The sequence below is a fragment of the Peromyscus maniculatus genome, chromosome 7 (assembly GCF_049852395.1).
Source record: "Peromyscus maniculatus bairdii isolate BWxNUB_F1_BW_parent chromosome 7, HU_Pman_BW_mat_3.1, whole genome shotgun sequence".
NCBI classification, from domain to species: Eukaryota; Metazoa; Chordata; class Mammalia; order Rodentia; family Cricetidae; genus Peromyscus; species Peromyscus maniculatus.
In genome coordinates this window covers 3,862,774-3,878,069 of record NC_134858.1, presented here as the reverse complement: position 1 = coordinate 3,878,069, position 15,296 = coordinate 3,862,774, and the positions used below count along the sequence as shown (strand labels likewise).

At 41.9% G+C, this 15,296-nt stretch overlaps 1 protein-coding gene across 4 annotated transcripts in view; it reads right to left on the bottom strand.

Annotated features, from left to right (window-relative positions):
- Positions 1-731: 731 nt before the first annotated feature.
- Positions 732-15,296, bottom strand: part of Pdgfd (platelet derived growth factor D) — a 213,782-nt gene continuing 199,217 nt past the window's right edge. For all 4 annotated transcript variants that reach the window (XM_016002326.3, XM_016002325.3, XM_006983758.4 and 1 more), the window contains 2 exons: positions 15,022-15,236; positions 732-2,997 (listed from right to left, as the gene is read on the bottom strand). In XM_016002326.3, the coding sequence (XP_015857812.1) occupies positions 2,872-2,997; positions 15,022-15,236 (341 nt within the window). In that variant the 3' untranslated portion in view covers positions 732-2,871. The remainder of the gene's footprint in view (positions 2,998-15,021; positions 15,237-15,296) is intronic.

The window sequence follows — 15,296 nt, the reverse complement described above, 5'->3', positions numbered from 1 at the left end:
AAGCAAGGTTTCCCTCAAATCTTTGCAGCTGCTATTCTGTCTCTGACAGGATGCTAATAAAGACTAACTTGGAAGCAAGTGTTCTTGATCATAAGAGACCACTCTTTGTGGTCATGGTCTATGCTCCTTCAGGGGGAGAGACCTCACTTGGCTCCTGAGTGGGTAGCAGTGACCCACCATCTGTTCCAGCCAGAGGCATATGGAAGGGAGGGGAAAGGAAGGTGAGGCTGTGATGGTCTTAATTTAAGACCTCAAGGAAGAGAAAGGATGGGAACTTTTGTAGGTGGGCAATGTCAGAGGAGAATTCACTGAAAGGCTGACTGGGGCAGGAAACAGAGAAATGCAACACCACTAGCAAAGAGACATGAATGAGCAACCCCCACCTCAGCTGTGAGGCAGGGAGCACGAAGGCTTCTGGGCTAGGAGCAGGTGCTCAGTCCTCTCAGCAATCACTCATCTTGTCATTACAGTTAGATGCGTTTGTTAAAGTGCCTTGGTAATTTTGCACATCTTTTAAAACTGCAATTCAGTACTAAATAATGGAGCTGTTTTGTTCAAGGCACTATTTTTTTTTAAATGAAGAAAAGAGCCATATTATATTTCTATCGAAAATGCTGTGAGAGGAAAAGCTGCATGTTACTGAAATGACAAAAAAATCGTAACAACCCTCCACTTATGAAAGTGTTCTTCCCTATAAGAACATGTTGAATGAATGGCATTATTCCAGGTAGTGAGCTATGCAGAGCTGTGTATTTATTAGTTTGTTTTGAAATGTAATTTGTACAGTGGTTTGTTTTTTATTCTTAGTCTTTTGATGGCAATGAAACAGATTTATTTGCTACATGTTGAATGTGGAATAGGTAACAGATTACCAAGTTTAATAAAACATTCAAGAAAGGTAGTAGCCTCAGCGTATCTGTCTGTTCACACTGTAGCTAGTAAATAAGAGGATGAGAAGGGTAAGGCTTTAACTCGCTATTACATCCTGGAAGGTTTATTGAAAATCGGGTCGAACGCTCTAGTGTTTCATGTTCACAACTATGGTGTGAGCTGTGCCCTGTGCCTACAGTAAACTATAGCTTGGTTTTGGTACAGGAAGCCATTGTTTCACAGGAAGCTTGCAAGTGGTTATGGAGGGAAAGTGGCTCCTGACTGTGGGCCTGGCCTGTTTCTCATTATTCTCTGTCATTCTGGACAACCGGACAATGCAGTATTTGATTCTAATGATCATTGAATAGAAACTGATAGATAATTGCACAGAACCTTTAGAAGACATGTTACAATAATGTTGAGCACAGCTGTAACTTGGATTGGAGGGTGACACTGGACTAAAGCAGATCGTGCACAAATCATGTACCAAACCGGTCTGTGCTCAGGACACACCGGATTCACAGAAGAAATCACTTCTCTTCTACTCCCAAGGCAGGAAGAAGAACGTAGTTCCCTGAGAGCAGCCCAGGCTAACCTGACTTTAATGTTCCCTCCTAAGCATCTTGCTTTGGAGAGTGATGAATGACTTCCTGTTTCTGGACTTGGTCTCTTTAGCATAGATATAGGGGAGCCACTGAGGAAAACTGACTCTCGTTCCTAGTAACCAGTACAAAAAGCTTTCCGGTGGAAAAAGAAAGACCAGATGTGTTCCTCCACAACTATTGCTGGCTCTATAAGTAAGGTCTGAAGATTTAGAAGGATAGGAAACCTCATATCTAAATTTTCGCTCATTCAGAATATAGATTCAGAATCTTAAGTATAGGATTAGGAATTTATATTAATAAAAGTTAGTTATTTTGTTAATACATAAAAGCTTTTAGGCTATAAATATTCCAGGATGGCTTGTCTGATAAAACATGACATTTGACTACATGTACGTATTGAAAAGATAGGAACACAAAAGCAAAACAGAAAATGATTGACACAGTTTCGAGAACTTATACCCATTTTTAAATGTTCCCGGTTATGTCAGTATTTGCTTATTTCTGACTTTCTATCACCCACATTTTCCTGTGAATACCATGTTGAAAGGCTCAGGAGTAATGGCATGCTATTCCTGAAAACACTCGCTTTTCTGCAGATTTTAGAAAGAGAAAAAAATTGAAAATTCTGCTGTAACCTATTTCTTGCCTCTTAAAGGACTATCACAACACTCCCTAAGCAATTCATTGAGAAAGGTGCTCAACAGGTTAGCTTGCTTTGACAAAATACATAAAAGAGGACTTGATTTGATTTTTTAACAACCATGTATTACTTTTGTGGGTTTTTTTTAGAGAAAAAAATTATTGTCCACATTTGTGCGTGTGTAGTGCATCTCATGTAGAAAATCGTTAAATATTTGGTTTTATCCCCAGAAACTTTATTTTCTTCCATATTATTAAGACATATACATAAGAAAGTTTCACCTTCTGTTTAATGGACACATGCTTTCTTTAAAAGAGCAAGACGTGATATGTTTTGTGAATCAATGTTTCAAAAGAAATTTATATTCTGAATTTCTTAAAGATGTGTTTTATATGTTTAACACATTCCTTATTTTAGCAAAATTATTGAGCAATAATCAAATCATTTTTCTCTGGTGGATTTCAGTAAATATACTGAATAAAGTATTTCATTTGTTTACACACATAGAGATAGACATGTGTGTGGGTATACATACATATCTTCACATGCGATTAATAAATGAATTCCTATATTTATAGATATAGAAGTTGACAATATATGCTTCTTGCCATGGCATTAACAAAGCGAGCTTTCCACCTGTATTCACTGCATTGTAGCTGAGAAGCAACTTTGATTGCTTAGGGTGGGACAAGGGTCCCTTACCATGTCTTAACCCAAAGGTCTTTTCATTCTTCATGTATAAATGTGCACAGAGTCTTATCGAGGTGGCCTTGAGCTGCAGATACAGTCACACCGCTCATGGTGATCCAACTGGATATCTACGAGAGCCATATTCTTAGCTTTGCCCCTTCTCCTGAAATGGCCAGGCTCAAACTTTAATACCTAAAATAAGAAGCATATTTCCAATTAGAAAGCCTGTGAGGTTTAATTCAATCAGATGCCACCCACCCATTCCCCTTCTGATAACTAGTGTGTGTGATTGTTTGAAAGAAAATGCCCCCCTTAAGGAGTGGCACTATCAGGAAAATGCCCCCGCTAGGGAGTGGCACTATCAGGAGATGTGGCTTGTTGGAGTAGGTGTGACTGTGGTGGTATTCTAATTGTGCTGAAATGTGATTTTGATTGTATGTTAATAAATAAAGTTGCCCGGGGGTCAGAGCTATTAGAGCCATAGCAAGAGTGCGGCGGTGGTGGCACACGCCTTTAATCCCATAGATCTCTGTGTGTTCAGGGATATAGCCAGCATTGGAGACATATACCTTTAAGACCTAGGGGGCTGTACATTCAGACAGTGACGAGGCCGTCACATGTTTGGGTTTACAACCAATGAGAAGGCAGAACAATAATACTATAAAAAAGGCGTACAGACAGGAAGTAGCCCTCTTTTGCGAAGCTGGGACAGCAGGAGGAAGGGTGAGATTTTGGCTCTGAGCTCTGACCTCTCGGCTTTCTCTTTTACATTGTTTCTGTGTTTCTTATTTAATAAGACGGTTGGTTACATCTACATGTGACTTTGTTGAAGAAAGTGTGTCACTGTGGAGGCAGGCTTTGAGGTCTTGTATGCTCAAGCTATGTCCAATGTGGCACACAGTTCACTCCTTGTTACTTGTGGATCAAATGTAGAACACTTAGCTCCTTCTCCAGCACCATGTCTGCCTGCATGCCACCATGAAGATAATGGACTAAATCTTTGAAACTGTAAGTCAACCCAAATCAAATGGTTTTCTTTATAAGAGTTGCTGTGGTCATGGTGTCTCTTCACAGTTAGAAACCCTCAGACAGCGCATAAGCCTTTGCAAAGTCCAATGAATGAGATAAACTTGCTTTTGGAATAAAAATATGTAGACATTTCTGCAAATAACCATTGACCCCATGACATACAGGAGTCTACCCCTCCCAGAAAAATGTCCCTGTCTTTCCTGCAGTAGGAAGATGTCCTCAGGTGTTTAGGAAGGCATTATTAACAGCCTCCTAATGACCTACATTCTGACAAGTACTATAGAAATAGATCACTGCTCTTCTCAGCAAAATATGTGTTGTAAACAAATATAATACTATATTAACTCCAAGGAAAGGATGATAAGGTTTGAGCAGACTGTCAATATGAATAAATAATAGATTGAAGTAAATTCCTCTTCCTCTCCCCAAGAGGCCCATTGCTGGCCACATAATTACTTATTTGTGACTATATAATGCCTTTTGCAATTCAAAATACTCAGCTACAATAAAATATTTACACACTAATATTTGTAAGTCATCATTGTGTTACACACATTCAATATGTGTGTGAATGTGTGTGTGTGTGTGTGTGTGTGTGTGTGTGTGTGTGTGAGAGAGAGAGAGAGAGAGAGAGAGAGAGAGAGAGAGAGAGAGAGAGAGAGAGAGAGTGTCAGTGGAGGTCACAGGACAATTTTTGGGAGTTAGTTCTCTCCTACTGTGGGTTTTGGAGGATTGAATCCAGTTATCAGGCTTGCACAGCAAGTATTTTTTATCTGCTAAGCCATCTCTCTGGCCCTTAAAATAATTTTGCAAATAATTAGTTTAAAGAGACTCTAAGCCTTCTTTTCTGCTGCAGGCTTCACTGAGCCAAACACTGTCCCAGAGACATACACTTGGTAACATCACAAACTCATCTTCATAAGGAAATCAGCTCCCTGCTTCTCTCCTTTATGCACACAGGTTCCCCCAGCTTGGATGTCCTCTTTGTTTCTTTCCTTGCCATGATACCAATAAACGATTGTGCAGCACCTTGCAGTTTTCCAAACATCTGTGCAGGTTTTCCCCATCTTTGGTCACTATTTGTTACATGATGGAAAGGTGTGGCTGTGCATGTTTACTGATTAGACAGGAAAGTTGTAATGGCAGAGAAGTCCATTGTCTACAGTCTCCTGGTGACGTAGGCTCTGGACCAGGATATTATCTTCTAGCTTCTAGAATGCTGATGAAATGTCTCTGTGATATAACTGCCATTTCCTTCTGCATCTGAAGCTTTGCCTGGAGCCAAATGTGAAGTGCAATGGGAGCTTCTTATGCTTTCTTTAGTATACTTTGGTCCTCACTGAAGACTCCATGAGGCAGGGGTAACTTACTTCAATGCCTGTATCACTTTCCATGGCATCTCCACAATTCTACGCTATGAATTATATTCTTAGCCATTCTATTACTCCCATGGTCAGTGCTGAGAGTCTTAACCACACCCAAAGCATGTATAAGAACAACTATGCCAAGACTCCTCAGCACTGAACATCCCAGTCTGCAGTCTCCTTTTGTTTAGCTGTCAGCAAAGCTGGTTGCTGGGCTCTCCAGCAAGGTAGAGGACAAACCCTTCTTTTATGTTCATTCCAGTGAGGGATCTGGAGTTTGATTCAAAAGAATGATTACAAAAATCGAAGAATAAAGGACCATGCTCCAGTCAGTTCAAATGACAGTTTTATAGCTTATATAATTTTCTCCTGTGACTCTACAGCAATTATGTATGCATAATCTGCATCACACAGTTCTGCATAAATTTTTATGTTCTCTCTGTTAACTGGATTGTAAAAATAAAGATAGTAAACATTACTGCCAACATTGAGTATGTCCTAGATACCAGACCCTGTTGTGGGTTGGCAAGTATGAAATTATTTGGACTCCACTAGATGAATTAGCCATTTTCCTAATTTAAGGCATGGATTAAGAGAGGGATTAAGTTACTTGCTTAGGATCATGGAGCTTATAAGTGGGAGCAACCAGCTCCAGGTGGCCTAGGCCAGGCCCTCATGCCATGGAAGTTTTCGCTTACATTCTAAGCAGCATGTTGGCGATAAAGTAGATCCTGAAAACATGTCTTTGTGAAGATGGTGTGTGCCGTTGCTTGTGTGGAAATACATGGAAAACTTTCTTTCTTGCACATCTTCCCTGTGATCAAGCCTCCAACAAACACAGGAGGCAATATGGAATAGACCAGGGCAATCCAATACAAAAAAAGATCTTGTTCTTCAATGAAAATTTAGGTAAGGCATGCACTTTGGGGTATCAACCAGCCCTGCACATGGCAAATAGGAAAACTGCCACATTTGCTAAGCAGGTTTTGCACCCCTGTAGTGTCACCAAGAATTTCTCCAGTATATTTTCCTTACTGTTGTCCCAGTATCTGCCTGTAAACAGGACTGGGGGTACTTGGGGGCAACATGATTCCTAAGAAGCAGAGCTTCCTAAGTATTTGTTTAAACAAGGCCATTATCATGTTCTGGTAATTCTCAGAGTCAGGCACCTGTAATATCAGTGATCTGTTGACTTGCTTTCCATTTGACGGCAGACAAAGTGAATGTTTGGTAGAAGAGCCTGGGCAAGTTTTCTAGCTGGTTTTCTGATTGTTCAGGGATTTCCCCTGTGTTTTATAATAAGCTACAAGAGCACAGTATATATGTGTTTTGCTGATAAGAAAAGAAAAAAAAAGTGAATTGGCAGACACTTTCTCCAGACAAGTCAGAAAAGCACTATTTGAACAAAGTGGAAATTGGACTGCTTTAATGGCTGATCACAGCACTGATGTTCAAAGCTTTCAGACCATGTAATAGTCTTAAGTTCAGGTACACAGTATTGAAAGGAAGAAGAAAGCAAGGCTGATTTGAGGAAGCATGGAAAGTTAAAAGAAAAACGAAAAGCTTTTATCAGCAAGAGCAAACTGGTAGGTTATGGGTTACCTGGCCAGCTTTAGAGGGAAGTGACGGTTGAATTAATTACAGCAGCCAAAGGACCTTGGTAATAGGTACTATCACAAAATGCTTTCCTATTTCCCGAGCTATGATTCACAGCTACAAGCATACACATGGAAATGAAATTCCACTGAGGTACAGCCAGCCATACCTCAGCACCTATGAGTGAAAATGGAAATCTTGACTCCTCCTCATTGTCTGGAAAAACTCCACGAAGGCAAGGAAATCGGCATCTATTAAATGGTGAGTGACGGACCCAGCTGATGGCTTTTGTGCCACAAAATCAGAGGCGCTCAGCTTTATAAATTACCAGTGTCACAATCGGACACGATTTTGACTACAGTCCTTTGCTTTGTTGCCAATAAACCAGTGATGAGTCATTGCTATAAGGCTATTGCACTAATAAAACAATACCAGGCAGAAAAAGCTATCTGCCATCATGAGCTCTTGTTTATTGGAAATGTAAAAAAAGTTGTTAAAACCTTGTAACAATTCCCAAATTAATGGCTGACATAGAAACACAAGTACACATTTCAGGGCAAATGTATTACATGATCCTGAATCATTAGGAGTTTATTTAAGATTTTTACCTATCTTTGAAAGCAGACAGTATTCAACACAGAGATTCAGTTCCTTATAAAACAAATTCCTACTCTTTGCTTCTACATTGACTCCTTTCACATATAAAGACTTCAGATGAATGTAGAGATTCACACATTCCAAGGGATATCAGTGAATTACTCTGAGTGTCTGAGGAAAGGTATTTGGAATAGGAATTATGTTTTTCCCCTGGGTGATGACTTGGCAGAGGCTGCACAGTGTGTCTGAAGTGTTGAAACATGGCTAAGACACAGTACCCCCAAAGAAAGAAGTATCTGCAAACACCTTAAATGATACACAGAAAGGTTTGAAGGTGACAGAGACCTGGGTTACAGTGAGGGTTTAGAAAATACTTATGGGTTCTGAAAAGGTAATCTTCACATCTGTGGATATTTGTTTCAAATAAAAGCTTTATATGAGCATGCCAGAAATACCATGGGAACTCTGGTAGAATTAAATGGTAAAATTATTTTAATTTCACTTTAGAGGAACCCTGTCTACATATTTAGCCTCTCTGCTGCAGGAAAATATGGGAGCTGTTTTGCATGGAATTCTGGAACACCTTCGGGTGTTGTTTGTGGCACAGGTGGGCCTTGTTGGCCTTGAGTGTTGTGTCCTTGCAGGACTGCCAAGGTTGTTCGAGAAGGACTGGGAAGGGATGTCCTGGGAAGTGATGTCCTGGGAAGGGATGTCCTGAGAAGTGATATCCTGAGAAGGGATGACCCGGGAAGAGATGACCCGGGAAGGGATGACCCGGGAAGGCATGCCCCGGGAAGGGATGTCCCGGGAAGGGATGTCCACATGTAGCATTGGAACAAAGAGTCCTTTCACTTGGCAAGTGAGTGAGCAGGGCTGAAAAGCGGTCAGTCTAGAGACAGTTGGGCCATTGACTCTCATAGTTCTGTCCATACTTGCCTTGTGGTTTACAGTCTCTGGATGCTGTCAATCACCTGCATCCCCACATGAAAAGAAGCGTAAGTGTTTTGATTGTCATTCTCAAAATGACTAAATGACTAAACTCCCTTTTTATACAAGCTGTTTATACATGCAGCATCTCATACCATATCTTTATTCCTTTCCAATCATATGTCCCTTCAATCATCAATTCCTTTATATTGCTTATACAAGTTTAATAAGAGATTCTGAGGGGAGGAAAAAGTAGAACAGCTAATGGATATCATGCTATTTCAAGTCCCAAGCTTCTCTGTGACTGAGGGATTTCCTTCGCTAGCATTCAGCTGCTTCCTGGATGGGCAGAGCTTGAACCTACGTCTTTCCCCTTCCTGCCCTGGTTCCCTCTCACACAGCAGGGAAACAAGTATGACTCATGGCACCTCCAAAGGTTGAGAAAGGCTCCCTGTGTGCGCCATGGATGCTGTTTCAAGAAATTAATATCAAAAGTTCCCCGACTTTCCTTGTGGCTAGTCACATTCATGACCTCAACCTCACTGCTCCCTTTAGCAGAGAACAGACCTTCTGTGCTCTTGGTCTCCTAGTTCTTAGTTTGCTTTGCTAAGTGTGAGTTGTCTCAGTAACAAGTTTCAAACATGTAAACCTGCAGCGGAGATTTAACATCTCAGTACTGTAACATGGACCCTCTCCTCCTTTGAGCCTTTCTTCGTTATTGTGTCTTATAACTTGCTGTTCATTCTTCCAGAATAGATTCTTATGAAGCTTGTATTTTAGGGATAAATGACCACTTACATCTTCTAGCCTTCACACTGTAATCAGATGCCTGTTTTTAAACATAAAGTTCTGTATTATCATACAAAGAGGCAAGGAAGATTTTAGATGTTATAAATCAGCAATTCTGAACCTGCATGTTATGAACCTTTGTGGGCAAGCAACTCTTTCACAAGGGTCACCTAAGACTATCAGAAAACACAGATCTTTACATTACTACTCATAACAGTAGCCAAATTATATCTAAGAAGTAGCAAAGAAAATAATTTTATGGTTGGGGGCCACCTCAATATGAGGAACTGTATTAAAGGGTCACAGTGTTAGGAAGGTTGAGAGCCACCGCCATAGATGTACTAGCAACAGAGAGGTCTCTGCTCTTTACAACATGATTTCCACTGGCCCACATGGCAATTTGTATTTTAATTACTTAAGATGGAATTAAATTAAAAAATTCACGTTCTCTCTGCCTTATGCATTTGTCAGATGCTTGGCAGTCATACCTTTCTAGGAACTTCTCTACCCACTCTGTCTTGGGCTGCGCTGACATGCAGAGTTCATGCCATTATTGCAGGAAGTTTTATTAAACAGCGCAGGCAGCTAAGCTAATGTGTGATGTTTGGTAAGCTGGGATCCTAAACTGAGGAGTTGACTTGATTGCCTTATTTGACTCCCGAAGACACACACTAAGTACTGCAGCCTGTTCGGTTAGCAGCTCATACTTAAGCACTCTTCTCCCTAGGCACCCTTACTGTGCTGTTATTCTTTGTGGATATCAGAGCAGCGTTTCCATTTCCTGGTTTGACTAAGGAACAGCTGCTCTCCAGGAACCCTCCAGGTGTTTGGTGCCAGATTGGGTGGCTGGGGCATCCAAACATACACTAATTCAATAAATTCTCACTCTCTATTTTTCTGTCTCTCAGCTCTGTCACTGTCTCTCTCAATCACACACACACACACACACACACACACACACACACACACACACACACACACACACCACTTTTATCACTCTTGTTCCTCTAGAGAACCCTGATTAATTCACAGCCTCATAACAGTATTAGTAGGGGAAGAACAGAGAAAATAAGCAAGTAAAATTAATAAATTTGTCACTGTCTCCTAAGTTTTTGGCTGTAGCCTAGAGGATAAACGATGGTATGCAGTCACAGTTCATTATAAAGGGGAGATTTGAAATAATATCATTGAATTGTTATTGTTATTTATTGGCAGTAATGGGATCAAACCTAGGACCTGATGTATGCCAGGTAAGGACTCTGCCACTGAGCTACAGCCTTATCTCTGTGCCTTGCTTTTATTTCTTTCTTTTACATCCTCCCTTCTTTCTTCACAGTCCTGCCCTCCCTCTGTTCCCAACTCCTAGCCCCCTCCTCCTCCACTGTTGTTTGGTAAGGACAGGTCTCTGATGGAAATCAACAAAATATGGCATATCAAGTTGCAGTAAGCATCTTCCCCTGTATTAAGGCTGGCCAAGGTGACCCAGTATGAGAAATAGGGTCCCAAAAGCCAGTAAAAGAGTCAGAGGCAGTTCCTGCTCCCACTGTTAGGAGTCCCACAAGAAGACCAAGCTACATAACTGTAACATATATGCAGAGGGCCTAGCTCAGTCTCATGCAGGCTCCCTGGCTGTCGGTTCAGTTTCTGTGAACCCTTATGAGCCCACATCAGTTGTTCTGTGGGTTTTCTTGTGGTGTCCTTGACATCTCTGGCTCCTATAATCCCTTCCTAGCAGGATTCTTCAGCAGGATTCCCTGAGCTCTGCCTAATGTCTGGTTGTGGTCTGCATTTGTTCCCATCAGTTGCTGGATGAACTAGGCTTTGCTTTTTTTTTTTTTTGTTTTTGTTTTTGTTTTTTGTTTTTCCAAGACAGGGTTTCTCTGTGTAGCTTTGCGCCTTTCCTGGAACTCACTTGGTAGCCCAGGCTGGCCTCGAACTCACAGAGATCCACCTGGCTCTGCCTCCTGAGTGCTGGGATTAAAGGTGTGCGCCACCACCGTCCGGCTTAGGCTTCGCTTTTTAAAGAGTCACTACCCAGTTTTATTTTTGGGAGGACAGACGTCGTTCTACAGCCCCTCTCAGCTGTCTCCTGTGAAATAGGTCATAAACCCCATGAAGCAGGATTGGAAAACCTCATGTGAGCCCTGTATCCTGATGAAAGAAGAGGCCCTCGTGTGAGCTGTGGACCCTTTTTATTCTGATGGAAAAAGCACTGTCATCTTTCAGACAAAGGGACAGAGGAGAAGACTGAACAGAGCAGCCAGAGGGCTTTGCTCATCAGCATTGGCTTACACTCCACCACCACCTAACAGCCTCATCAAACCTGCTCCACAGAACTCCACGCAGGCTGATCTGTTAGGGTCTTCATTTCCTTAAAATGGCTCCTGTGTCATATGAAATGTATTACATCTATATGCATCTCTGTTACTATCTCTCTTATTAGGGTGGTCTCAGTCACAAACTCAGAAGGAGTAGAGGAAATGATATTTTTCCAATTTTATACTATATGCTCAAAGATAGGAGGAATGTTATGAAAGAAGAGAAATCAGAAAACCTACAAAACAAAAAAAATGCTTATTTTGTGTGTGTGTGTGTGTGTGTGTGTGTGTGTGTGTGTGTGTGTGTGTGTGTCTTGTATGCCTGTGGACATCTATATGTAGATAACAGAGGACGACCTCTGGTATCCTGCTTGCCATTCCTTGTCCATTATCTTGAGCAGGAATATTCTCCATATTCTCACTGAATATGGAGCTGAGGTGGCAACGAGCAAACCCAGTGATCTCCCATCTCCACCTGCCATAGTGATGGGGTTACAGGCACGTGACATCATACCCAGGTTTTAGGTGAGTGCCAAGGATTTGAACTCAGGTCCTCAGGATTACACAGCAAACACTATCATCTATGGATCCTGAAGTCTGAAAGCAGGAGTAACACAGTCTGGCACTGAAGACTGCTCATGCCACTACAAAAGAAGTACTGTGGCCCATGCGAACAGTGACAACGTTGGCTTCACCCAGAGCTTTCTAATTGGTCATATTATTATCTCTGACTGTTGAGCACTGAAATACTTGTGGAGAAGCATACAGGCTCAATATGTGACAAGTTCTTAATCCCTTAAGGCCATCATCTCTCATAGAAACTCATTTCACATCTCATCAGCTGCAAGCATGGACTGGGGAAACCGCCTTTAATGTAGCAGAGGTAAGAATACACATACAGAACTAATAGAATAAAAGGCTTACACTTCCTCCTAATGAGATGAATGAACAGAGTTTGAACAACTATGCCTGTTTCTGGAACCAGAAGAAGCTCTCTGCCATTGCCCACAGTGCACCTGACGACGGCCATCAGGACACATCAGGGTATGTACGCAGCTGGAGGGGAAGCTGACAGGCATGTTTGTTTCAGGTGTGCAGTCACTGAGTGACTGATGCTGTGGAGGGCTTTTGTCCTGAGCTTGGCAGGGTCATTTCATACAGGACTCTGCAGAGCCCCAGCTGTAAAGATATTATGACACGTGTTTGAATGAGAGGCTATCCACTGCATGCTCAAAAGAACGCTGGCGTTTTATACCTCACAACCAAACAAAGGGAGCAAGGCTTTCCTCTTTCTCTATTAATTGTGAGAAGCAGCTCGAGGCTGGCTGTTACGCCGAACAATAGAGAAACTGATGAAAGAAAGGTGCCTAGATGCTTCCGATTACACAGACCCAACTGTCTGTGATGCCGCATTCATTCTGGGAATTTCCAGAATAAGGAATGGGGGGCGGTAGTCAGGGCTGAAACCTCTTCCCCCAGAGTCAGGATAAAAGGAAAAAGGGAAGCAGTCCACAAATGCATCAAAGCCAGGCCTGTGCACTGTTGCTCACTATCACTGCACCGTACATCTTGCCAATTCCTAGATTATTTTAGCTCCCACCAATTACTGAACCCTACATTTATCCTTTTTGGTAAACATCACAAAACTGACATTCTGAGACTGAAGGACAACCTCCAATCTAGGGTTCATCAGTTGAAACACAAATAAAACATAATGAACAGGGGCGATAGCACTCTGTTGTTATGAGAACAGCTTTTATTTTTCCCTTGAAAACAGTGGGGGTGGAGCCAACTATTCTTAAGACTAAGAAAATACTTTCTGTGTGGGTGTAAATGGTAAGTTCCGCTTCTCTAAGTTGAGTTTAGCCACTGTGCTCAGTTTTTCCCCTCCCCCTCCAGAAGTTACCTAAAATTTAGTGTTTCATTGCTTTCAGGACAGAAAATCACCATAACAACAACCACTGCAGAAGTACCTGCCTGAAAGCTAGTGTTTTATCTTTTGTTTGTTTGTTTGTTTTGATCAAGGTCTGGAACTCATTATACAGCCTACACTGATCTCCAATTTGCAGAAATTCTCCTGCCTCTGCCTTCCAAATGCTGAGATTATGAACTTAATGCCCAGCTCCTAAACCTGCAATTCCAAATCTGCAAGTCTTATTCTGAGAGACTGTCTATGTATTCCTTTGCTCTCGTGGGTTTTGGACTCAGGTCCTCATGATTAGCCATTGTCTTAGTTAGGGTTCTTATTGCTGCGAAGAGACAATACGACCACGGTGACTCTTATAAAGGAAAACATTAAATTGAGGTGGCTCACATTTTCAGAGGTTCAGTCCATTGTCATCATTGTGGGAAGCATGGCAGATGGGAGTTTGGTGGTGTGCAGGCAGACGTGGTGCTGGCTACCTCTTGACGTGCAGGCAACAGGAAGTGGGCTAAAATACTCGAGCATGTATGAGACCTCAAAGCCTGCCTCCAAAGTGACACACCCCCTCCAACAAGGCCATTCCTGCTGCTCAGAGCCACACCTCCTAATAGTGCCACTCCCTGTGAGCTGTGGGGGCCAATTACCTTTAAACTACCACAGCCACCAAGTACTACTGCCCGTAAAACACCTCCTTAGCACCCGAAGCTGCCCAATGGCAACATCTGCTTCACATGTTAGGATTTGTAAATGAGTTTGCAGGGATGCTCCATCTCCTTTCACTCTGTCAGCCTTGGACCACTACCTCTGAATACAACAGAAAGTGCTTCCCTACACAGCATGACTGGCAAGCTGCTTGGTGAGCTAATGCGTTCTCACTGTTACAAACATTGCTTTCTTTTAATTTGTATCCTCTGATTTTGATCTTTAAATTTACTAACAATCCAAGAGCTAAATCTCCAGGTAGCAGTGAATACTATTTAGGAAAATAAGCATTTCCAGAAAAACAAATGAAAGCTGCTTCAACATTTAGAGAATGAAAAGGTCTCTGACAATTTACATTTATTACTCTGCTTTTTTCCTACAAGTATGATTCCACTGAATGAAAATTTGGCCCTTAGTATTTTCTTGCAGTCATCTAGATTTATCAGTTGTAGCCTGTAAATAAACACCAAATTTCTTTACAAGTCTCTATCAATACACGAAGTTATATAATCTAAGTTGTCTACCCACATGGCGTACTGGGAAGGTTGAAACTAGGAATCCCGTCTTCAGGATGGAATTAACCCTTGAGCCAAGGTACTTAGCTTAAATAGAATTTTAGCTCCCAACCACACCTTTGACTGGATGAACAACTGACCAACCATATTTCTTTCTACAAATTTCATTATTTTTATTTTACATATATGAGCATTTTGTCTGCATGTATGTATGTGCATCATACATGTGCAGTGCCTGTGGGGGCCAAAAGAGGGCGTTGGATCCTCTGGAACTAGTGTTAGATATAGATGAACCTTTGTAAGGCCAGCAAGTGCTCTTAATCATTAAGCTTTCCCTTCAGCCCCTTGAGCACCCATGTTAAGTGACACCATCATCTCCCATGACCTCACAGATGCAGGAGGATGTGGATAGAATAGCTGTATACAGCCCTGGCATGACATTGGAGAGGACATACCTCGTGGTACTTTTTCACCGTCTTCCCCGAGCTGCAGGTGCAGGACTTCCAGTTGACAGTTCCACAACCGCAGTTGCCCCCACAGCGCTGCACAAGAAGGCATCTTGGGAAGAAGACCGCATTGGTCAGCTTTAACTCCTCCCTGAGATTGACCGAGTGATTCCTGGGAGTGCAACTGTAACGCTTGACATCATCGTTGAGCCTGTCCAGGTCCACTGTGGGCAAAGACACACAGGCAGCCAGCACATGAGCAGACAGAAGCATAAGCAAAGATT